Raw genomic sequence first — 23,140 nt, 5'->3', positions numbered from 1 at the left:
ATACCTCCAATAGTTTCTATCATCAGCCTGGTGGCTGACGGGCAAGATGCCAGGCTCAATACTCAGGCCTGCTTTTTTGCACTATAAACATAGACGCCACGCCCAGCCAACATTATACTTAGGAGGAAGGCGGATTCCTTCGGCTTCCCCGTCAGCCGTTCAGCTTTCAGCCCAAGGGGGCTGTGAGCCTGTGATGCGAAGGAGTTGAGGAGTCATACTATGATTTGGAAGAAGTTATCGTTAGATTCTAGAATCAGCCGCGTGGCCAAATGAAAAAAAAATGAAGCGGCTATGCTTGAGCCTTGGGCGTATTTCGCTGGCGTATAAGTGGCTGAAGCCCAGCCAGCTGTGTATAGAGAGTATGAATATTCGCAACTCAAGTTCTCTGTGCGTGAGACGATCAAGATCAAGTGAAATCCGCATTCTGGGATCGTGAAGATGCGTCGTGATACTCTCCTACACTGCTTTTCCGCGGTCCTGCAGTGCGCTGGCCTTGCAGCCGCGGCGACTACGCCCCTATCTGCACGAAACACCTTCAGCGACACGACAAATGTTGATAGCCTTGTCGAAGAGCTAAACCTCGACCACAGCACCGAGACACAAGTCTCTCGCGCTCTTCGGGGCTACAATGCCGGCCACATTGCGAGCTTGGGTGACCGTGAGAGAGCCTCCGTCGCCTGCCTCCTTGCTGACCTGGTCCTCGGCAAAGCCTCTGGTATTATCATCACCGAAACAACGCCGGCTTACACAGAGTTTGTGCAGGTTAACTGGTATGCAGACCCATGAGCAAAGCCTTGCATATCCTTGTCCATTAACATGGTTCTAGGTGTGACTCATGCTGGTTCGAACCTCGATGCATCGCCCAGCCAAAATCCGCGACCGACGTCTCCAAGATTCTCCAGATTGTCACATTCCTTGGCTCCAAGTTCGCAGTACGCAGTGGAGGGCACAACCCTAATCCGGGCTTTGGCAGCATCGATGACCACGGTCTGCTCATCGATCTGATACACCTTGACGAGGTCACACTACACGATGACGGTTCCGTTGTCTCCATTGGTCCTGGAAATCGTGCAGGACGCGTGTACGAGATCCTCCAAGCGCAGGATAAGACCATCATGGGACCTCGTCTGAACCATGTTGGAATGGGGGGGTATTTCCTGGGAGGGGGGTTGACATACTTCAGCAGCCGGTATGGGCTGGCTGCAGATAACATTATCAACTATGAGGTGAGATACCCTACAGCAACGTGAGGACATGTTATGCAAGATACTAATAAGAGTGTGACAGATTGTGCTGGCCAACTCGTCCATTGTCAACGCCAACGCGACGCACAATTCTGACCTCTGGTGGGCCCTCAAAGGCACTGGCGCAAATTATGGTGAGTTGGTTATAGCCCTGGGCAACTGTTCATGATGTTTGTCTCACCAACTTGAACAAGGAATCGTGACCAAGTTCGATCTCAAGACGATCGACCACTACTCCACCTGGTTTGAAGGGCGTGACTACGCACCCTCCCAGAGCGACGCCCTGCTCGAAGCCGTCGTGGACTATGCCCACGCTGCAGAGAAGGACCCTAACGCAGCCATCACATTTGCATTGACTCCACACTCGGGATTCGTCGAGTTCATCTATGGCAAGCCGGTTGAGCGCCCCAAGGTGTACGACGCATTCAAAGACGTTCCGTACACGGCCACCGTGTTCAACTCGACGATAGGGAGCATGGCTGACCTAAACAACGCCATTTCAAGCATTACTCCTGTGACAAATGCAAGGTGCGTGGATGTTGCATTCCATAATGTCTACTATGTGGTGACCCTGTCTGAAGAAGACGTTGCTGACTGCTACATGTGATGTAGGCGAATGATTGGCTCTGTCTCATTCAAGTTCGACATCGATACCCTCAGGGAGACTTACTCTCTATTTCTCAAGACTGTTGAGAAGGCCAAAAAACTTGACGCGTCTATGGGCTTTGTTGTTCAGCCGTTTACAAGCGCTGCGGTGCGGCACGCCTCCAAGACGGGAGGTAACCCGACTGGCTTCACGCCTACTCTTCAGAACCGTGAGTCCATGCTGACGGCAAAAGAAGCACCCATGAATAAGCTAATAACATGTTTTTCTAGTCCTGACCTTTTCGATTGAGTGGAAAGACGAGGCAGACGACAAGGCCGCCCTGTCCATTATCCACAAGTTCACCGACAAAATTGAGCGCATTGCCAAGAAGCACGGCGTCTACATCGACTCCAAGGCCATGAACGACGCTGGCTACAAGCAGAAGGTGCTCAAGAGCTTTGGGGCGGGCAACATCGCCAAGCTCAAGAGGATTAGCAGGCTCTATGACCCGCGACAGGTCTTCCAGAAGCTGCAGAACAATGGCTTTTTGTTGAGGGATGTGTAGGAAATGAGTGTTGTGTATTTGTGACTCTGTGAGACTAGGTGCTCTGCTTTAGTTCTAGACTCGCTTGCTTTTTGTTTTGTGTTCTTTCGAGTATGATTGCTTCTTTGTATTGTTCGAGCGATAGATTTATGGGATTAGCGGGGATTTGTTTTGAGAATTCATCCTTTATTTTTCTATGGAGCTAAACTTGTTGTGTACTATGTTTGAAGCAATATAGGCAACTTCACCAAATTTCAAGCTACGAGGTTGTATAGGCCGACACAGAATTACAAGTAGTGAACTGTGCAATTTGCAAGCAATGCATATAAAAAAAATATCCTACTGGATTGCATTTCTCTTAGGCCCTGGCCTCACGCTGCGAAACCAGCTCTGCTGATGCCTTCCTCTTCAGAGTCGGCGCACTCCCGTTGCCGTTCGTCGTTGAAGCCACCATCCGACTAGCAATATCCCTCACCACGTAAATCTGCCCGTATAGATCCGTCACGTCGCAGAACATCTGCCACAGCGCCATGTGTCGCTCCGCCGCGCCGCCCACCGCCCTGGGCCCCGGCGCCGCCTCCGCCAGCCTGGCCATGGCATCGTCCAGGCACGCGCGCTCGTACTGGGCCAGCTCCAGCAGGGCCTTCTTCTTGTCGTCCACGGTCGTGGGGGAGCAGCTCTCGTACTCTGGGAAGTTGACCGAGTTGACGTTGCCCTCGTCGGCGTCGCGCGAGACGGACCCGTAGTCGTTGTACATGCGGCACATGGTGGCCAGGTGGCGGCACGTGGCGGACGCCAGGTACTTCTCGCGGACGGTGGGGAAGCATTCCCGTCCGTTGAAGACCATGGAGCTGAAGAGGCAGCTGACGAAGGAGAAGGAGTAGGGGCAGGAGGTGTGGTCGGCAGACGTTGTTCGCACCCAGTGGAAGAAGGTGTCAGTGGCTGTGGAGAAGGCAGCTCCGGGTTCATGTTTGTAGTGCTGCTGGGGAGACGAATGCGGGGATCCATTCTGCTGGCTCTGGTTCTGGAATCTGGTGTTGTCCTCGGTCTGAGTGGCGTGGGCATGCAAAAATGCTCGAAGCTCACGCTTGACCGAGGCACGATCCCAGGCGTTGGCCGCCAAGATGGACGGGTGGCACGACACATGAGTCACAAACCTATACAAAGGTATAAGGACATCTGAGTAACCCAATTCGCCGTTGGAGTCCGAGTTCGATGACCCGTCGCCATTCAGGTCCTCAGACATGTTGTTCTGGTCCGAGAAGACGCGGTCGATCAGCTCTCGCAAAGCAGGTATACGACCGTGGAATACAGTCCCCGCAACTGCCTCCATAAACTCATCGGCCTGGTAGTTTAAGAAGGAGATGATCATCATTTCGTAAATAAAGTTTGTGGGAGCAAAAGTTGCCTTCCGATTGTTGCAGCTCGTCCAGGTAAAGGGGATAATGTCAAAGTACTTGTCCTGCTCCATGTCCTTGCGAGGGAAGATGTCCAGCCTCCGCGCCCGTAGGAGGGGCTGGAAAAGGACCGACTCAATCATGGATGCCTGGATCTGCCATTGGGGAGTGTGGGAGAAGAGAGGCGTCTGCTGCAGCAGCTTGACATGTTTGCGCCCCTTGAGAGAGAGCTCAACGCGGAAGAGAGTCTTGCCCACTTTTTCGTCTCCAGGCAGTGAACTTGCCGCTTTGAGAGCCGCCAGCACGTACGCTTCGGTGAGTAATGGTGATGCATAGCTGACCTTCTCGATCCAAATGGGGTTCGGTGTGGTTGTGGCCTGGGAGCGAATGTAGGTAACACCACGATCGATAGCCGAGTCTAGAGGCTCTCGAAGTTGGGCCCACAGTGATAGACGTCGTGCTTCAGAAAGAATGAGGACCCCATAAGCTGTTTCCTCGATGGAGTCGTTCCACGCACCATCCTTCTGTTGCTCCAATATCGTTCGGAGGCAGGCTTGGAAAAGCGTTATGAGTACTCGCGACTCCATGTCCTGGTCCAGGAGCTCTGATAAGGTACCACGCTCAATCAAGACGATCAAGTCGACGAGGGTCTCAACTAATAGCAGAGAAGGATATAAGTTGCTCAGATTCTGCCACACCATGTTAGTCTTAGGTCGCTTTCACGGTATAACGGATGATTTAAAGTGGCTATGACAGAACAGAGATCTTACCCATTTGTCCCTGATTCTACCATCCGATCCCCACCAGGAGTCACACAGGAACTTGACTGCTTTGAGGATTTGGGGAGAGTACTGAGCGGCGTGCGGTTGGCAGAGAAAGGCTGCAAGGGCGTTGGCATTGGCGCTCAAGCTGGAATCTCTCTCGTGGGCGTATGTGCGGAAATGACTTTTGGCCTCAAACTCCTTGCTCATGGCGTCTGGACTGACTGGAATGCCCAGAGCGACGAGTGACACGATGCCTTTGGCAGTGTCGTCCACATCAGCTCCCACGAATGGCGCTGCGTGACGTGTATTAGTACTTATTACGAGCTGTGAAAACCTGCGAGAACCAAACGCACCAAATCCGATGATTCCTTTTCCATTTTGAAAAGCTTTGCTCAGGACTCGCTTCATCCGTTGCAACTCGGGGCAGTCCAAGTCTGACGAAGAGAATCCTGCTCGGACCAGCGTGGACAAGATCTATGTCGACTTTTGTGTTAGAATTCTTTCGGTCTAATCGCGTAGGCTTTGTGTAATTTACCCAGGTGTATTCGAAATGCGTCGACGGGTAGGCACTCGGAACACCACCGCTTCCCTTGCCAGCACCCGACGCAACAACGTGCTTCAGATATGCCTCTGCCTCGTCATCCCAAGTCGTAGCGTTCGTCAGGTAAGCCGCTGTCGATGATGGGGATGCCATCATGGCACCATGGACCTTGTGATGCGCCAGCTTGTCAAAGTTGACGGTCCCGATAAACACTTCGAGCGAGTGCAGGGCCGTATGCTTGGTGTCATCGTAGAGACACTGAGGCTTGAAGCGGGCTAGCTTTGTGGCATTGATCTTGTCCAAGGCAGCTCTGCCTGGAAACTCAAAAACAAGAGATTCGTCCTCTTGTTGGAGATATCGCAGGATTGCGGGGACAATCATCTCGAAGCCAACGTGAACGGTGGCCGCCACATCCCATGCCGACATCTGGGAGCGTAGAGATGCCGTAGCCCTGTGGGCTCGGTCCTGTAAAGATTCCACATCTTCATCTGAGAAGTCTAGAGGCTGTTTGAGATGGAGCTGCAAGGACAGAAGCGAGGCAGCAGTGTTGAGAATGCCGTCGATTTGAGACCCGCCTTGGAGGTCCCAGCTCCCATCGGGTGACTGTGTGTCGAGGAGGTACTGGAAGCACTCGGGGAAGAGCCACTTCTCCTCACCATCAACGACCTTTGTGACTAAAGATACCCAGGCTGTGTCGTAGACGGCGCAGCTCATGGAGCCCGAGCCATAGTGGTCATCGAAGCTGTCGAGAGTCCGCCGGATGAGGGAGACGGCCTCGTTGCTGACCGATTGGGAGCCCATTTTCGGAGCACCGACTCACTTACAAAGGATGTCTCGTCGGTCACTGGGCTTGCTACAAGATACAAGGGAAGATTGAGCAAACACAATAGCATCGGCGCGTTCTCGGGGGGCGATGCCGCGCCACATCTATATACATCTACTTGGGTCACTCTATTCCATAACATGTGTCGCTCATGGCTTGGCTTCCAACCAAGGTGCTATATTATGCAGTAACGTCCATGTTAGAAGGGACGCCGACTTCTCGGGGATTAACTCGGGGTTCTCCCCATCCAACGCGCATCAGGGCGATTCGGCATTCGGAAGAGTGCATGTAATGGACTTTCTGCCTCGGCTCAAAGTTCTGTACAGCAATACCAGCCCCTTTGCGTGCGGATGAGGTTCCTCGGACGTCCTAATCGAGTAAGGCCGCAACTCTGCGGGGGCTATTGGATATTGGAGTGATCGATACTGGTGATGCATGGTAATACTCTGTATATGTACTGTGCTAGTATGTATATATATGGGCTGACAGTTACATGCAAGTCCGTATAAGGCAGCTGGGATATTTTCTACATCAGTAGGAATCAATTATCGACATTCTCATGGCCTTCTTTGGGTGTTCTGTTTACTCCCAATAGCCTGTACGAGTTGTTAACAGTTGGAGGCCATAATGTCTCAGGTGGCCATACACTAGCTCTGCCCGAGACAAAGAGGGCCCCTAAGCGCGGGCACGAGTCAAATCCCACGGCTCACGTCTCACGGCGCACATGATGAGGCCACCACCACATGCTTTATAGACTGCTCTGGGGAGCTGGGGATGAGTATTACTAGTACACTCATTATATGGATGCAGATGGCGATGCGGCGGCTCAACCCCGCTATCACGGCCCCACCCGACGGTGTGTGTGGAGTCACGCTCGGAGGTTTCCTCTGGTTTTCCTGTTTCAACTCCCCTCTGGTTCCCTGTGCCGTCTTGATTCCACATCATCTTCCCGGCACTAACTGCTTTCATCCATGGGGGAGTGGATCCCACGGCCTCACAGGAGCGCTGTTGGCTTGTCGGTGCGAATGGGAAGTTTGGGAACAGCCAACGGGTGACGGGACTGGAATACCTAATGGTTTCCATTTACACATATTGCATCTTACCAACAGCCTAGCTGCCCAACAGGTACGCACGCAGCAACCATTCCATGTGAGGAGAGCTTGTCTATTGGTGCTCGTACAAACCGTCCTGGTTCTATCTTGTGTTGACAGAGACGGATTCCGCAGCCCAAAAACCCTCGTACTCCTCGTCAACGTATGTGCTCATAACCCCCCCTCGGGTTTGCTGTTTCATTTTCTCCTCGACCATCAACGTAGACCACAGATCCATTCACTACCTTTCTTGCTTCTCGCCAACACCATAGCCCCTCGCACCGTCGGCATCAACCATGCCTATCCACCCACGCCTCATCTTCGGTGGCTCCACCATTGGTGCTGAGTGGGGGTCCCTCGACTCCGTCAAGGACCTCCTCGAACGTCTCCAGACCGTCGGCATTGACGAGATCGACGCCGCAGGTCTCTACCCGGCTACTGACAGCGGTGCCTGCGAGCGTCTCCTTGGCGAGGCTGGCGCTGCTAGCCTAGGCTTCAGGATCGACACCAAGGTCCTCACCGGCTTTAATCCCGTCGGCACCCTCGAGGCCGAGAAGATCAACGCCTCCGTCAGCGCCAGCATTGACAGCCTAAAGTTCCAGCCAGGCCAGAAGTTCCACATTGTCCACTTCCACGCTCACGACCCGGAGACTCCGATAAAGGACCAGATTGCTGCCATCGATGCTCTGTACAAGGAGGGAAAGTTTGAGAAGGTATGATGACCCATGCGATTCGCCTACAAATGATTCATCACTTGCTGACTGTCTGCCAATGTTCTAGTTTGGTGTATGCAACTACCCCTTGGAGACGCTCAAGGAGTTGATCAAAATCTGCGACGAAGAGGGATATGTCAAGCCCACCGTCTACCAGGGCATGTACAACGTCGTGGCTCGAGGTCACGAGGGGCTGTTCCCGTATCTACGCGAGAACGACATTGTCTTCAACGCGCACAGGTATGAGCGCCCACTTGAATCTTATCCTCTCTATCAATGCTTTCATACTAACAACATGCCCCTAATTCACAAATAGCCCCGTCGCAAGTGGCTTCCTCTCAGGCAAGCTGACGGCAGGTAATATCGAGGGCACTCGCTTCAACCAGGACAACATCGTCGGGGACAGCCTCAGGAACAAGTACGACAAGAAGGAGCTGCATGACGCGATCCGCTCGCTCAACGAGATCCTCGAGCCAGCCGGCATCTCCATCGTCGAGGCCACGCTGCGATGGCTCGGCTACCACTCCAAGCTACGCCCCCAGGACGGCATCATCCTCGGTGCGACTAAACCGCACTACATTGCGGAAAATGTCAAGTCCATAGACCAGGGCCCCTTGCCCCCGGATGTTGTCGCGGCTATGGACAAGGTTTGGGAGACGCTTTCGGCAGGCGACATCGCTCATGCGTAATTGGGAGTAGATTTACTGCTGGGGGCGATGGGCCCGTAATTATACGAACACAGCAGCATGTCTAGGGAGCGCAGTGTCGACGCATCTCTGAAGATAGCCTAACCTAGGAATAGGATCTGTAGAGTTGTCCCCGGGTTAGCCGGTCGGCATAGACTTCTCTAATAGTTAGTCTCTACTGCTGTCAGTCTCTGCAACCATGGGATGTTAATTTGTGATACATCATGCCGGGGCCCATCCATTGATGAGCTGAGCCGAAGCTCTCATGAGTCACGGGGCCAAAGCCTCCTATACTAGTAAATTCATCTACATATCTGCCCCTCATTGGGCTCCAACATGATTCTAATGCGGGGCTGGTTCGCTAATTCGGTATGGACAAGAGAACCGGCCGACCTGCATAAACTCCTTAGCTAGTAGGTCCAAGACTCGAAACGGTGGCACCGGTGTCTCGGAGCCGTTGCGGAGTTACACCAGTCGGTGCAAGCTGCTATCTGATCCCCCGGAGATGCCCCAAATGGGGAACGGGGCTTAAACACTGTATTGGCAAATGGCGATGGCGTCCGTAGGATATCTCATCTCTGGCATGAAATCTCGACGTAGTTGAAGGAATATGAGTACGAATTGTCCCAGATGTGCAGACCACCGTGTAGTGTCCACCACCCCAGGGTAATATTACTGACCCGTCTTTTCCCTCTGTCCAATTTCAACCATCGCATCTTACACTCTTGCCACTGTACATACCTAGACACAGGCTTTACATAGGAAGAAATCTGGTCTGTCCGTCGCCATGGATAACAAGACAACTACAGCCATGGGCAGCGCCGAGCTTGATTGGAGTAGCCAGCGCACTACGCTCTTGATCTTTGGAGGCATCTTCCTCGCAGGCTACCTGTTCAACAATATCTTTGCCTACCCGTTCCTCGTCAAGGCTCCGATAGTGGGCAAGAGGTTCTCCCTGGAGCCCCAATGGCTGGTGCGATTGAGATACTCGTTCAATGCCAAGGGTGTTTTGTACGAGGGCTACACCAAGGTTCGTCTCCCCAGCATTCGGTAACTAGGTGGAAACGGTGGCTGATGAATTTCTCTCTTTCGAGCAAACAGTTTAAGGATGGCATGTTCAACATTATCCGCAACGACTCCAACGTCCTCGTCATGAACCAGCGGTATCTTGCTGAGCTGGGCAACCTACCCGACAGCCACAGCAGCTCCAGCGTAGGCCAGATCCGCAACATGGCTGGGACGTGGTGCACAGCCGACATCATCATGAAAAGCGACTTGCACTTTCGCCAGATCCAGCACAGGCTGACCCCCAACCTGACGTCGACGATTCCCATGGTCAAGCATGAGCTGGACCATGCCATGTCCGTCGAGTTTCCCCAATGCAAGGGTATGTATAGCCTCAACCTGGATTGGACCTCGACCTGCTAACAGCATACGCAGACAAGTGGGTGGAAGTCTCCATGTTCGATGCCCTCTCCCTCATCGTCGCCCGCGTCACGGGTCGCGTCTTTGTAGGGCCAGAGCTCTGCCGCGACGCCGACTGGATCAAGGCCAGCATCGACTACGACGTCAACGTGGGCACGACCGTCATCTTCCTGCGCATGTTCCCGCCCTTCCTGCACCCCCTGATCGCCCGCATGCTGCCCTCCTGGTGGCGCGCCCACAACGACATCAAGACGGCGCAGCGGGTCATGGGTCCCGTTGTGCGCGCGCGCAAGGAGGCCGAGGCCCGTGGCCTGGACTACGAGAAGCCCCAGGATCTGCTCCAGTGGATGATGGACGATGCCGAGGGGTGGGAGGCTGACCCGGATAGCCTGGCGCTGAGGCAGCTGGTGGTCAACCTGGCGGCCCTGCATACCACCAGTATGGCGACGACGCATGCCATGTACGACATGTGTGCGTATCCTGAATACTTTGAGCCGCTCCGCCAGGAGGCGCTGGAAGTTCTAAGGGCGGACGGGGGCTGGCAGCGGAATACCCTGAGCAAGCTACGGAAGCTGGACAGCTTTGTCAAGGAGTCGCAGCGCTGGAGCCCGGCTAGTCTGAGTACGTCGCGTCTCTTTCCATCACATTACACAATTAAGATCTAAAAGCTAACATGGCATGCGCCAGTGTCCTTCAACCGCTATCTTCGCAAGCCATTCACCCTCGAAGACGGCACCAAGCTCCCCGCAGGCACACACCTCTGCCTCGCCGCCGAGCCCATCTACATGGACGACGAGATCCTCCCCGGCAGCCGCGCGCAGCAGTTCGACGGGTTCCGGTTCGAGCGCGAGCCCGACACGTCGGAGCATCAGAACCGGTTCCAGCTGTCGACGGTGGACTCGACGCAGCTACACTTTGGCGCTGGGCGGTACGCCTGCCCCGGGCGCTTCTTCGCGTCGGCCGTCATCAAGATCATGTTTGCGCACATGCTGCTGCGCTACGAGTTCAAGTTCCAGCCGGGCCAGAAGGGCCGCCCCAAGAACATGAGCGCCGACGAGAACATCTTCCCGGACCCGAGCATCAAGATCCTCATGCGCGAGAGGCAGGACAAGGAGGCCGACATTGAGCACGCGCTTGCTGTTGGCGCGGATCTGGAGCAGTGGGATGTTGCGTAGACGGCTGGAGATGGGGGATATTTGGCCTTAGTTGCCTTAACCCTGGGGGTTCTGCCTGTACTAAAGAGGAGGGGAGATGGGGGAAGGCGGAAGATGGTGTTCAGGGGTGGTTTGTTGCAAAGAGGAGTACGAGTTCCAACATCTGTCGTTTCGGGCGGGGAGTGTCATTGTGAGGTTGTGAGCACGACAAGGCAAAATGGACTACAGCAACAGGGACAAATTGTTTTCGAGTGAGGAAAATAATCTTCATTTCCGCTATCTTGTTCATTATCGTCGCAGCCTGTATTGCAGCCGCTAAGGCATGATTATTCTTCAGAGAGAATAACAACCTTCATTTTCGCAGTCAAGCTGTTGGCCATTACAATGGAACGTTGCTCACCGTCACCCACTGCCGTGATAGCATAAAATCACAAGGAGCTGACTTTGTTATCCAACAACTCCTAGTCTTCCACATTGAGAACCAACTATCACAAGTAACGTTATTTTTGATCTTGACCTTGCTACAACACCCCCCCAAATCCCAGAACTCGGAAAACGCCAAAAGGGGGTTCACCAATTGCTACCACGTCCATTCTGTGGATGGATCAACCACCCCCAAGGCTCTCACCGGTTATGTTGACCAGCATATGTACGGACTGAATAGGGCCGCCCGAGTCCGAGTCCCTCTCGGCAGGATGAGAAATGCATGATGGGCAGCTCACGTCCGAATGGTGCAAAGGACCTTGGCTCGGCCCGTTCATGCCATTCATCGGCCGTCTCTCGACTGTCTGTGCGACCAACTGCTGTTCCGAGCGCGGCCCCGGGCCCAAAGAGGCAGGCTGACTATGACTTCACATGCCTGGTACTAACACTGTCAGATAATAGCCTCAGCCATGATTTGACATGTCATGTGTAGCCGTATCATGCTGACTCTGTTAGATGCCTGTATAATGTGCGTAGTGTGACTAGGTTGTCTGTAGCTCGTGTCTGTTTGCCATTGCTTCAGTTGGAAGCATTAGATTTATGACTGGTGTTGCAGTCGCCGTTCACTTGATGCACTGCCATCCACCATATAAGTAAATACATGTATTTATGCATGGGTATATGTAATCACAAACCGACCAAACTAGTTGCCTCTAACGCAAACCGCACCAGTCCAACCAACTCCATGAAAACAGACGACCTATTCTACATAATCTTCCTACATCTCGTCTTGATCCTAGCCTACATCCAGGTCTCCCTCTTCCTCTCCCCGGCCGTCTCGGTGACAAAGCCACCGTCGCCACTGGACAAATACCATGAGTTTCCACGAGAGCACCGCCCTGGTGCAGTTCCATTCCATGATGAGTCTGGATCACCTGTCGAGCACCAGGAATGGAGAGGAGGAGTCGCAAGTGCACAGCCAGTCACCAACGTTTCACGAACTGAGCCTCGACTCTGCCCCAAGGACGCCCATCTATGCTGTCCCTAGGGCGAACGGCCATCTCGAGCCCACGCACGAGGATACTGCCAGCGAGCACGAGAATGGCCAAGCTGCCGAGCCAGAAGTGAGATCCGAAGACCAGAACTATGTGCATGTCTCGTTGGACGACCCCTGCCATGGTTTTGGGGAGACACAGGTCGACAGCCAGCCTGCCGACACGACTATCAACGGTAACGACGTTGAAGCTACCGCCGCAGACATTATTAATGGCGGCAACATTGAAGCTGCTGCTTCAGACACTATCAATGGAGAAAGTGCCAACACGGCTATCAACGGCAACGACGTCGAAACTGCGCCAAACACTATTAATGGCGACGGTGTTGAAGCCGTCGCAGACACCATCAATGGCGAAAATGCCGATACGAATATTAACGGCAATGACGTCGGAGCTGCTGCAGAAACTATCAACAGCGACGACGTCGAAGTTTCTGAAGCCACCATCAGTGGCGACGATGTCGAAACCATTGCAGACACCAATAATGACGAAAGTACCGAGGCCATTGCAGACACCATCAACGGCAATCACATCGAAGCTGCTGCAGACACTGTCAATGGCGACAGTGCTGATAGCCAGCATACCGACACAACTATCAACGGCAACAACGTCGAAGCTACTACTATAGACACTATCAATGGCGATGACATCGAAGCCATTGCAGACACAAATGATCACATGCCCATCAACGGTGAACCAGAGGCTCATAATGAGTCCAGCATAGTAAACGGCATAAATGGGACCCGCTCTCGTGGCTCATCCATTGTCAGTCTCAATGACACGAGCCTCCCGACCGCAGTTCTAGAAGTTAGTTGAAACCCCATGTTTAGCTACCCATCTTTCTTGGGACTTTGAGTTAACATTATGTATTAATAGCCAGTGATGGCACCATTTGACTACATCAACTCTCTTCCCTCCAAAGGAGTCCGCGACAAGTTGGTCAAGGCACTCAACATCTGGATCGACGCCTCGGGAGAGGCTCTTGACTCGGTCAAATCCATAGTAGGGGATGTCCACAACCTATCTCTGATGTAAGTGTCTGCAGTCAGAAGCCCAATGTCTTGATCGTCTCTTAGCCGTGTACATGTGCATGTACTGAGATGACAATATTCCAGGCTCGACGACGTCCAAGACAATTCGCCAATGAGGCGAGCGAGGCCCGCTACCCACTGCGTGTTTGGGATGCCTCAGACAGTCAACTCTGCAACGTACCAGATCGTGGATGTCATTTCACGGGCATTAAGTCTGGGCCACTCAGAGTCGGTCAACGTCGTCATTGGTAGGAACCTCTTATGCTGCTCTTTCTTGTCAATGGCACGCTAACCGTTGATGTTCCTATTAGACGAAATGAGGAATCTTCTCATCGGACAAGCACATGATCTAGCCTGGACACATCTCGTATCCGCGCCTACAGTAGAAGGCTACCTTCGCATGGTCGATGGCAGTGCGTTTCTCTCCCACATAGCCATTCCCATCCTACAGTAAACACCCTTGAGTACTGATGGTAGTGAACCTGTTACAGAAACTGGTGGGCTGTTCCGAATGCTGTCAAGGTTAATGATTGCACAATCCGAATCTCCCAACAAGCCTGCAGATCTCGACCGCCTCATGACTCTCTTTGGCCGCTTCTTTCAGATTCGAGATGATTACGCCAATCTTGTGTGCGATCAGGTATTTACCATTCACAAGAGGTAAACAGACCACATTGTGCTAACATGGGCATCATCAGTACACCAAGACAAAAGGTTTCGCAGAAGATCTCGATGAGGGCAAGTACAGCTTCATCGTCATCCATGCTCTCCTCAACGCCGATCCCACCCGTCGCAGACTCCTCGAGAGTCTCTTCATGCAGCGGCGCGCCCAAGGATGCGTGACCGACTGCCATAAAGAACTCGTCATAGAGCTCCTGCATCAAACTGGGTCCCTGGATTTCACGGCCCAAGCACTGCAGGAGTTGAAGAGCAACCTAGAGGAAGAGATTTGTCGTATCGAGGCTATCACTGGTCGGGGCAATCCCGAGGTGCGCAAAATTATAAATGCCCTGAAAATATGATGACTGGCATAATGCACAGAGACTTGGGTACACGTGTATATGGGATTATTTTAGAATGTCTGAAATGAGATACGGGGGCTTCCACCTTGGCCTACGGTTTTGCATGCTTCCATATTGAGTTCATACAGCGACATGTACGTAGGAACGGAGGAAAAGTCGACCTAGATGGCAAGACGGTTTCTGAGTATGAAGCCCATGGAATTTACATAGACCGAAAACTACGTTCTAATATTATTTGACACACACTCAACTATTCTGTGCTGATCACTTTCCATAATGATGATCTGGAACACGTCGTCACAAGCAATTTAATGGTCCCAGCGTCCAATCATCAATACTTGTCCATGATCCTGCCCCTTTTGTCGGCATTTGCTGCGTTACATCTGCGCCCTGTTCTCATTCTACTGCTTTCTCAACCTCACATGAGCGGGCATAAAATCCTTGGGATGCATGGTCCCGAGCCCAGCAGGGTACATCCTCTGCCCGTTGACAGTATGCCTGGGGTTCTCGGGGCTACAGTCACCACATGTCAGTCATCGAATATTCGAATCCACCAAACTTTGGGAAAACACCAGGAGACATGGTCACTTACTGTTTCATATCCCACTTATCCCAGGCCTCCTCAATGTCAAACTTGCGCGCGCATATGACGAGGATCAGCTTGGCCTCCACAACAGCCAGCTCCTGGCCGATGCAGTTCCTCTGCCCCAGACCAAAAGTGCGGAAGCCGTCCTTGGGAGGATGTAGGGGATCATCCTGGGAAACTAGCCAGCGCTCGGGAACAAACTCGTTCGCACGCGGCCATAGTGCTGGGTTGCGATGCGTCCAGCCGATGGCGTCCCAGATCCCAAAGCCGTCGGTGGGATACTGGATATCCGAGCCAGGAACAGTGAGGAAATAGTCTACCACAGTGATCCATCAATATTCCACTCTAATTTCTGTTGGGAAGAAGGTGTGCGCAAGTTGGCTTACCAGGAGTTCCTTGTCGAATAGCAAACGTCAGAGGATACATCCTGAGCGTCTCTCTCACCACTGCCTGCGTGTACGGCATCGAGTTCAGGAGCTGGGGTGACTGTCTCAATATCACCGCAGCTTCTTCAGGGTCGGTGCCCAGAACTTGGTCATGCTCAGCCCGCACCTTGGCCATGCACTCAGGGTTGTCCTGCAGTTCCTTGAACATCCAGCATAGGATACCGGACGTTGTCTCAAAGCCTGCCAGCATCAGCACCTTGAGATTGCTCATCAGAGACCTATACGACTCCTTGTCCAGAGAAGACACGGATATCTTTTCTTGTCCGGATTCTTGTTCAATGTACTTGAGAGCCTGGTTGAGTAGCGTCGTCTTGTTGGATGCAGAGTAGCCCGCGTTGAAGGACTTCTCGACATCCAGGAGTAGTTGATCTTCCATCTTGCGGTTGTTGCGTGCGATAGCCCATTTGTGCCAGGGCATGTGGCCCACGTTGAAGAGCGAACGGGCAACGTCGCCACCAGCTTCCATAAGGTGGATCTGGTCCATCAGTGCATTCTTGAGAGGACTGCCGTCGGGGCTGGTCTGCTCATGAAGCCGTTGGCCACTTTTGAGCGGAAGGGATCAGCATTCGTAGTTGAGTTGACAGTACCGTAGGTTCCACTTTGACTTACACTGATGCTCTAAAGATAACGTCCAGAGTCAGATGAGTGGTCCGCTCCTGAAGCTGGAACACCGGTCCCCACGCCCCATCCTTTCCAACACTCTTCTCCAAATTGTCCGAGAAGGTCAGCATCTCCTCTAGCAGCTCTGGGATCATGGCCACCACGTTTCTCGGGCTAAAACCAGGGTTGAAGGTCGAGCGCCACTTCTTCCAAGGCACCCCATGTGAGGAGAGAATGTCCAACCCGTCAGTCAGGGGGCGCAAAAAGTCTTGGGTGATGGAGTGCTTCTCAAGACTGCGGTTGGCCATAAAGTTGGCGGACGCTGTGTGTTCGAAAACGACCACAACAGGGCACTTGAGAAATGGCCACATGTCGAGGTAGACAACGGGAGGCACCTCATCGAGGTCGGGGAAGTACTTCTTTACATTGGCAGCCAGCCACCCGTGGAAGGCGATGAAGCTGATGTCGGGTGGCATCTCATATTTGAGCTGGGCGACAATGGGGAGGTGGCCTAGGAGCCATGAATGCGGCAGCATGGGCTGTCTTTCGTGTTAGCCGGCTTAGAAAATCAACAGAAACAAACATATCGCTGAGAAAAAGGCGGCTCACAATTCCCTGGGCGGCCAATTGCTTGTGTCTCCGTCGAATCCTAAAGGTCCGATACAAGAATTTAACCAGAATGAAGGAAATCAGACCAGCAAGAACCTTCCAAAGAAGCCGCCATGTGGACCAAAGTATCAATAGTATCGACTCCATTACGAAGGCGTATGTTCATTCAGGTGCGCGGGCAGTGAAAAAGCAATTGATGGTTGAACGATAGCCTACTCCAACATCAGTTCACAATCATGTTCACGATTATTGCCGATGCAGTGTTTCGCGCAGAATGCTAGCTGCCACATAATCACATTGAATCCCCGCTCAATTGAATCAGGTTATCTGACTAATCTAACTTTGTCATTTACAATGTTGTCTCAAACCACGCGAGTCCTCGATCTTACGTAGTACGAGAGGTCACATCGGACGGCCCTACAAGTCTGTTGGGCAGGCCAACTAAGACATCGCCCATTGCTGGAGCTCCCAAATGGGGACCCCCGAGACGCCGGCTTGAGTCAGAACTAGGAGCTCCGGGTCCGACCGGCCTTGTCTGTTTAGGGACATTGGGATCATGCTGTATGACCTTTGCAGAAGCTGGTCTTGTGGCCCGAAACTGGCATGTCGTTGGGTTCAGCTCCCGCCATTCTGAGACAAGACGCCCAACTGGCGTTTAAATGGCAATGCTGTACGGTTTCTTTACGCCTGTAGGATTTTCAGCACAGTAACTAATGGTATTTTGGCCGTTGTATTACGTATAAATGTGTATACAGACTGAAAAATATATGCAATGTGACGAATGCGACGAGATCTGCTGGAAAGGTGAAAAGCAGATATAACAAGCTCACAACCACCACATCATCTATCTACTCCATCTATAGCCCACCATAGAACCAATACAACATCCATCATCATCATCATGTCCAAAGATCAGCGCGCCCGGCTCAGGCACATCGAATGGCGTGACGAGTTCCTCGACGAGAAACCTACCCAGTACAACGTCGACCCTCCCGAGGGCAAGGAAAAGCAAAACTTTGTCTTGTCGTACGCACCCGAGCAGGTTATTGCCGACATCAGAAGCAGTGGAAAGACTTTCGAGCTTGACAAGAATGGTTTCTGCGTCGTCGAGGATCCCCTGCCGGATATCACCTGGGACAAGGAGACGGTAGAGTCGACCTACCTGCCTATGGCCATCGCTCTTGTGCACAAGGCGGTTCCCGACGCGACCAAGGTGGTCCCATTTGACTTCAGGGTGTGTGCTACCCTGTCTTTATCATTGCTCACGCCGTCAAGTCCGCCTGTTTTGACTATGATGTGTTTGGGATAGCTTCGGTCGAGCAACAAGGAAAAGGTGGAAGGCGAGCTTGCCTTTAAGAACTTTACCGATTGGATTGCGCCTTTTGACATGGTCCATGTCGGTCAGTGAGCCCCTTATAGCCCATATGTACGAGCTTTTGCTGATAATAATGTCCAGACCAGTCTGAGAACCGTGCCAGAGAACGGGTCATCTCCCACCTAGGTGATGAGGCTGCCCACCTCCTCAAGTACCGCTGGAGGTCTCTCAAGTATGGATTCCCAGTTCCTAATTTCCACCACTACTTGTTTTTTTAGATCAGCCTATTAACCCTCACAACCAGCGTCTGGAGACCTCTCGAACACCCCGTCCGGGACTGTCCCCTTGCCGTGTGCGATATCAGCACCGTAGGCCCCAGGGACCTCATCGCCGCCGACCACTACCGCGAGACCTTTGCAGGCGAGGGTCTGTATATGGTGTACAAACCAGAACACAGGTGGTACTATATTAATGAGCATACCAAGGATGAGGTGCTTGTATTCAAGATTTACGACTCGGGTGATGTTCCTGCCAAGTGTGAGTCGCCATTACTTCATTGCCCCAGAGAGACGAGACTATTATGGATCACAGATGGACTAACAACGCCGCTCCAGGCTGCCCACACTCATCTTTCAGAACCGACGTTGTCGACGAAAATATGAAACCGAGAGAGTCGATCGAGGTGCGATTCCTCGTATTTTCAGCACCGCCAGAGGACGAGGAAAATGGAGAGGCCCAGGCACAGCAGGAAATGTCAGCTGAGGTCAGTGTGGGGGCTTAAACAGCTCGGAGCTACTGCCTGACTTCTCCTCTCTATTTGATTTCAATTCTTAGTATTTTTGTTTTCTTTGAAATGACAGGCACCTAGGCGTGCATGTGGTTAAATATAACCATCGGGCTTGAGAAGGGGGTACTCTCAACTGGTGCTCGCACAAATTATCTGTGAAACACATCTGAATGTGAAAATAAAAACCCGTTGTGCAAGCCATGGATGGCAATGCTATCGGTACTTGTCTCTATGTTCTTTTCCAAAAGATGTACCGTTTGCTGAGCTACGGATACAATTGTGGCTATTATAATTTATTGGTGAAGTAGAGATGTTGAAGACGTGGTGTGTGATCACAACGCTATCCGTGACTACTGCTCTCTCTATACTATTGTCCCCCCATACTTCGTACCCCGGGCCGATAGCAAGGCCAGCCCAGCAAATGAACCAATTTTTATGGCCTCTTCCAGATTACCATGTAGGCAATGACCATCGAAACCTTGGGCAATCTACCCCAGCTAAAGATCTACTTCCATTCCAGTCAGGGTGCTTTGATATAAATCCTCAGAACCTATGCTTTACAATCTGATTAACCGTGGCGTTAAAAGAAATTATCGTTCATTGTTTATTATCAATAAAAGCATAATGCAGTAAAAAAAAAATGTATACGAAGAGTTAGCATAGAGTTCTAGGCAACTGCGCAACTCTCCGAAAGCAACAAGCGTGGGCATCCCCCAACACAATACTAAGCCTTTTACTAATATATATTAAATTCTATATTATTCTATGATTTCATTTAAGCATGTGACTACCCCCCATCACTGCCGTTAAGCGGTTTCCTAGGTCATTATCTAAGAAGATAGTACTACTGTTAGGCGGTAAGTAATGGACCTGCTCCATCGCAGCGCCTAAGTCTTTTAGTAGTTTAACCATTTCCTGGTTGTTTAGTCGTTCTGCAATTCGAAGAGTTGTCTCGAGCCCTCCTGTGACACCGTTCACATTAGCTCCAGCCTTTACCAACCTAGTCACCATACCAAGATGACCATTGAGAACAGCATCCATAATCGCCCGACCATAAGCTAGTCCCGGAGTGTTCACATCGATGCCTAACTCCTCTGCTTCATCAATCCAAGACAGTATATTTTCTCTTGCTGCCCAGCAGATGTAGATGTCGGTGCTTTTTACTGAGTAGTATGTCAGCTTGTTCATCACCCATCTCTGCGAGCCGCATTCGATATCGGCGCTGCTAACATGAATCAACCAGTGCTCAGCGATATACTGCAACAATGGAGAGACCTTAGATCGTTTCCATTGGATAATCCCTCGTCCCAGCATCTCTTTTATTACAGGTTGGACCTCAGCAAGGTCGAGATACTTGAAGAAGGTGTTAGCCATGTACTCATGGCCGCCAATTATGTATGAGGCTCGTGGTGACGTAAACCTGTTGCTCAGGGCTTCTCGCTCCAGAGAGTGCCTGGTTTCATGGCTTTGAATCAACTCACAAAGAATTGAAAAACCTTCACCCTTAACAAAAAATTGCTTTTCTGTTTCGTGAATGAGACGGATGACTTGATTTGAGCCCTCTGGTGAGTGATCCGTGATGATACCTCGCTTGGAACGGATGAACTGAGAATCGCTCCATTCCCAAGTTGATGCTGAAATGGAGTAGCTATCTGTATCACGTGTTCTGCTGTTGTCGGATGCAATCCGCCTTTGCTGCTGATCTTCCCAGTCAAACTTTCGTTCATGAATTGGAAGTGGACCGCCAGATGTCGGCTTGAAATTTGACCGCGGTTTGAAACTGTGGGTGGACAGACCCCCCTCCTCTTTGATCGATCGGGTTGGATTGCCTATAGGCTCTCGTGTTTTGAAATCATTCGGCCGTTCAGATTTTGAAATTATAGCTGGGATATTTTGAGATAGCTTGTCGTAGTTCTCAGCGGAAGGATGGACTTGGTGAGATGGACTTCGGTGTTCCCTTTCCGACGGCGAAAGTGGCGGGGATGAATCCGAGTGTTGGACATAATAGCTTTTGAATCGATCCCTCTTCCTGCGAGAAGTGTTCTGCTCATCATATGGGTCCCTACACACCTCCAGAAGTCCACCAGATATGCTTTGGAGCCTGGCTTGAACCATGAAATCCGCCTCGACGAAATCCGGAGACTCATGCCACTCCGAGATGGACCTAAATGGTGCACCAGGGTAAAACGCCAGTGCATGACGGAATTCGTCCACAAATAAAGGCCGCCTAGCCAGAGTCGCAAACTGGAGCATCCTCATAGTCTCTTGTAGGCATTCTTCGTCGATTCTTTTGAGTATGCCTCTATAGAGTTCTTTCAGCTGTGGCGGTATCTTTTCCAGCAGCAGGTTGAGCTCAGTCTCTGTTTTTCCGCGTGCTATGGCAGTCTTGAGGGTAGGAATGACAAGAATAACCCATAGAAACACGCCGTCTGCCTTTTCCGCAACCTTTGCGGCGAAGTTCGCGTAGTAGTTCTTGCGTCGTGGGTCCCGTTTGGAGCCGAGTGACTCGTTCACGTATGTGGCAATGTCCCGGTAGTTCTCATTCTGAAGTAACATGGAGCCAGTCAACACCTCGAAAAGGTCCATATCGATTGCGGCCTCGGGTCGACTCGAAATACAAATATAAAGGATCACTCCATAGTCTCGCGCTCGTTTATGCCAGTCGTGCAAAAAGCTGACCACTAATGTTCTGTCCCGCTCTGCACATTCGTCGAGTGCATCGACAAAAATGAGGATTCTCTTGCCTTTGGCGCGCTGAGCAGTAAGGGTCAAAATTCTGCGAAGAAGCTTCGGGATCCAGTCGATGAGTTGTGTCGTCCGAGATCGATTCGCTTCAAACCGAATGTCATCCACAATTGATTCATATATTTCAATGCTGATGTCAAGCAGATGGCAGAGCAGGCCTCGCAACATTCCAGCGAAGGTGGTGTCGTGAGGAAGGCCTTGCTCATTGAAGAAGAAACAGGCTTTGACGACATTTGACGGGCCGACCATGTTCTCCAAAACAGTGGACTTGAACAAGTGCTTCATGTCAGAGTGGTGCCAAAGCACTCTGTGTCTGTAAATGGTGGCTGGTCTGGTTGGCTGGCACTTTGCACGATGTGCGTCCAACATGTCTGCGAGGCGTAAATTCCACCAAAGACATTTGCCGAACCGGTTCCCACGGGTGCGATGAATAGATCCAGTATACAAAGTGTGGGTTTCAGCGATGGGCGCAACGAGGCTAAGGGCAGATGTCCTCAATCAAGTAGTTGTAATCCCATTGTCTGAGAGTCAATTCACTAAATTACTCCTTATCTCTATGAGGGTCCGGCGACATGGCTAGCTTAAGAGCCCATGACGCAGAATGTGATTAGCGGACCCAAATCAGAAAGGGAGATTATCCCCAACCGCGACACACTATGGGACACTCGTGGCTGTTGCCAAGTCAATGGCCAAGTCGAGAAACTCGCGCATCACAGCCTTGGGGCCCTCTTGGTTAAGGTCATTTCGCTGTTTTGCCATTGCTTTGACAAGGACCTTGCGCACCATCTTGCCAGATACAGCAGTCGTCCCGCTGTAGATAATGCGGACAGCATCAAGAAATAACGGGTTCGTGGCGCAGCCTGGGTTCTTGACGACGATAGGCTGAATATGGCAAGTTGCATCTGTGCAGAGATCATCAACATCGTACTTGTCTCCAAGCACATAGATTTTCGCGTGCAGTGGCAAGGACTCAACATACCAAGTAGATTTCGTCTGGGTGGCATCCTCAGTAGGCTCCCGATTTCCGTAGCTGCCGAAATACATATGGTTGACCATTGCTTTCACCGCGTGTGGATCTTCGTCCGAGAGGTCGAGAATCCCGCATTGCGCCTCCTAGACTTGAAGATTAGGCCACGTCCACTGCATCTCTACCATAGGTGCTTACCTTGAATGGGCCATTGACAGCGTTTTTGAAGAATCTTGACTGAGAAGATAGGACGAATTTGTGAACGGAGTGACTCTGGCCGCCACATTTGATGGTGAAATCCCCCGGTACCTCACTGACCAGTCTTCGCTATCCCATGAGCCCGAGTCTAATACCTAGCGTGGACAAAGAATAACTCACTCCTTCATGATGCCACTCCATTTGAAGTAGGCATCCTCCCCAAGATCTGACTCGAATGGTATGTCTGGGAACCTCATTTTGGGTTGCGCTTTCTCGCGAAAGATGATAGAGAGCATTGGAAGGATGGCAGTTCTGGAACTGAGTGGGAGATCTTTGATCAAGGCGAGGGAGGAAAAGCTGCGCCTGGAGACTAAGCAAAGGAGTTTTG

At 51.7% G+C, this 23,140-nt stretch overlaps 8 protein-coding genes across 8 annotated transcripts; 5 read left to right on the top strand and 3 right to left on the bottom strand.

Annotated features, from left to right (window-relative positions):
* Positions 1–438: 438 nt before the first annotated feature.
* On the top strand, positions 439–2,395 carry ACO1O0_007142 (FAD-binding oxidoreductase; the record flags this gene model as incomplete). Its single annotated transcript, XM_083196516.1, has 6 exons — positions 439–770; positions 827–1,226; positions 1,288–1,378; positions 1,439–1,772; positions 1,857–2,059; positions 2,121–2,395. The coding sequence occupies 6 exons, from the start codon at positions 439–441 to the stop codon at positions 2,393–2,395; spliced, it is 1,635 nt and encodes a 544-aa protein (XP_083047724.1).
* A 337-nt stretch (positions 2,396–2,732) lies between these two features.
* On the bottom strand, positions 2,733–5,877 carry ACO1O0_007141 (uncharacterized protein; the record flags this gene model as incomplete). Its single annotated transcript, XM_083196515.1, has 4 exons — positions 2,733–4,460; positions 4,542–4,828; positions 4,889–5,009; positions 5,071–5,877. The coding sequence occupies 4 exons, from the start codon at positions 5,875–5,877 to the stop codon at positions 2,733–2,735; spliced, it is 2,943 nt and encodes a 980-aa protein (XP_083047723.1).
* Positions 5,878–7,286: 1,409 nt separating this feature from the next.
* On the top strand, positions 7,287–8,392 carry ACO1O0_007140 (uncharacterized protein; the record flags this gene model as incomplete). Its single annotated transcript, XM_083196514.1, has 3 exons — positions 7,287–7,703; positions 7,771–7,943; positions 8,020–8,392. 3 exons carry the CDS (start codon positions 7,287–7,289, stop codon positions 8,390–8,392), a joined length of 963 nt encoding a protein of 320 aa, XP_083047722.1.
* Positions 8,393–9,176: 784 nt separating this feature from the next.
* ACO1O0_007139 (cytochrome P450) lies at positions 9,177–10,989 on the top strand (the record flags this gene model as incomplete). The annotated part of the gene is made up of 4 exons (XM_083196513.1): positions 9,177–9,419; positions 9,491–9,776; positions 9,830–10,435; positions 10,502–10,989. The coding sequence occupies 4 exons, from the start codon at positions 9,177–9,179 to the stop codon at positions 10,987–10,989; spliced, it is 1,623 nt and encodes a 540-aa protein (XP_083047721.1).
* Positions 10,990–12,266: 1,277 nt separating this feature from the next.
* ACO1O0_007138 (uncharacterized protein) lies at positions 12,267–14,499 on the top strand (the record flags this gene model as incomplete). The annotated part of the gene is made up of 5 exons (XM_083196512.1): positions 12,267–13,253; positions 13,323–13,477; positions 13,562–13,725; positions 13,969–14,117; positions 14,176–14,499. The coding sequence occupies 5 exons, from the start codon at positions 12,267–12,269 to the stop codon at positions 14,497–14,499; spliced, it is 1,779 nt and encodes a 592-aa protein (XP_083047720.1).
* Positions 14,500–14,900: 401 nt separating this feature from the next.
* ACO1O0_007137 (uncharacterized protein) lies at positions 14,901–16,667 on the bottom strand (the record flags this gene model as incomplete). The annotated part of the gene is made up of 4 exons (XM_083196511.1): positions 14,901–14,997; positions 15,092–15,401; positions 15,472–16,073; positions 16,141–16,667. The coding sequence occupies 4 exons, from the start codon at positions 16,665–16,667 to the stop codon at positions 14,901–14,903; spliced, it is 1,536 nt and encodes a 511-aa protein (XP_083047719.1).
* A 974-nt stretch (positions 16,668–17,641) lies between these two features.
* ACO1O0_007136 (uncharacterized protein) lies at positions 17,642–18,836 on the top strand (the record flags this gene model as incomplete). The annotated part of the gene is made up of 5 exons (XM_083196510.1): positions 17,642–17,974; positions 18,050–18,140; positions 18,197–18,287; positions 18,339–18,592; positions 18,670–18,836. 5 exons carry the CDS (start codon positions 17,642–17,644, stop codon positions 18,834–18,836), a joined length of 936 nt encoding a protein of 311 aa, XP_083047718.1.
* A 3,405-nt stretch (positions 18,837–22,241) lies between these two features.
* On the bottom strand, positions 22,242–22,940 carry ACO1O0_007135 (BTB/POZ domain-containing protein; the record flags this gene model as incomplete). The annotated part of the gene is made up of 3 exons (XM_083196509.1): positions 22,242–22,700; positions 22,753–22,786; positions 22,933–22,940. The coding sequence occupies 3 exons, from the start codon at positions 22,938–22,940 to the stop codon at positions 22,242–22,244; spliced, it is 501 nt and encodes a 166-aa protein (XP_083047717.1).
* Between the last annotated feature and the right edge of the window lie 200 nt (positions 22,941–23,140).

This window comes from Amphichorda felina, assembly GCF_050947745.1.
Source record: "Amphichorda felina strain 45539 chromosome Unknown scaffold_7, whole genome shotgun sequence".
NCBI lineage: Eukaryota > Fungi > Ascomycota > Sordariomycetes > Hypocreales > Bionectriaceae > Amphichorda > Amphichorda felina.
This window is presented reverse-complemented; position numbering and strand designations above follow the sequence as displayed.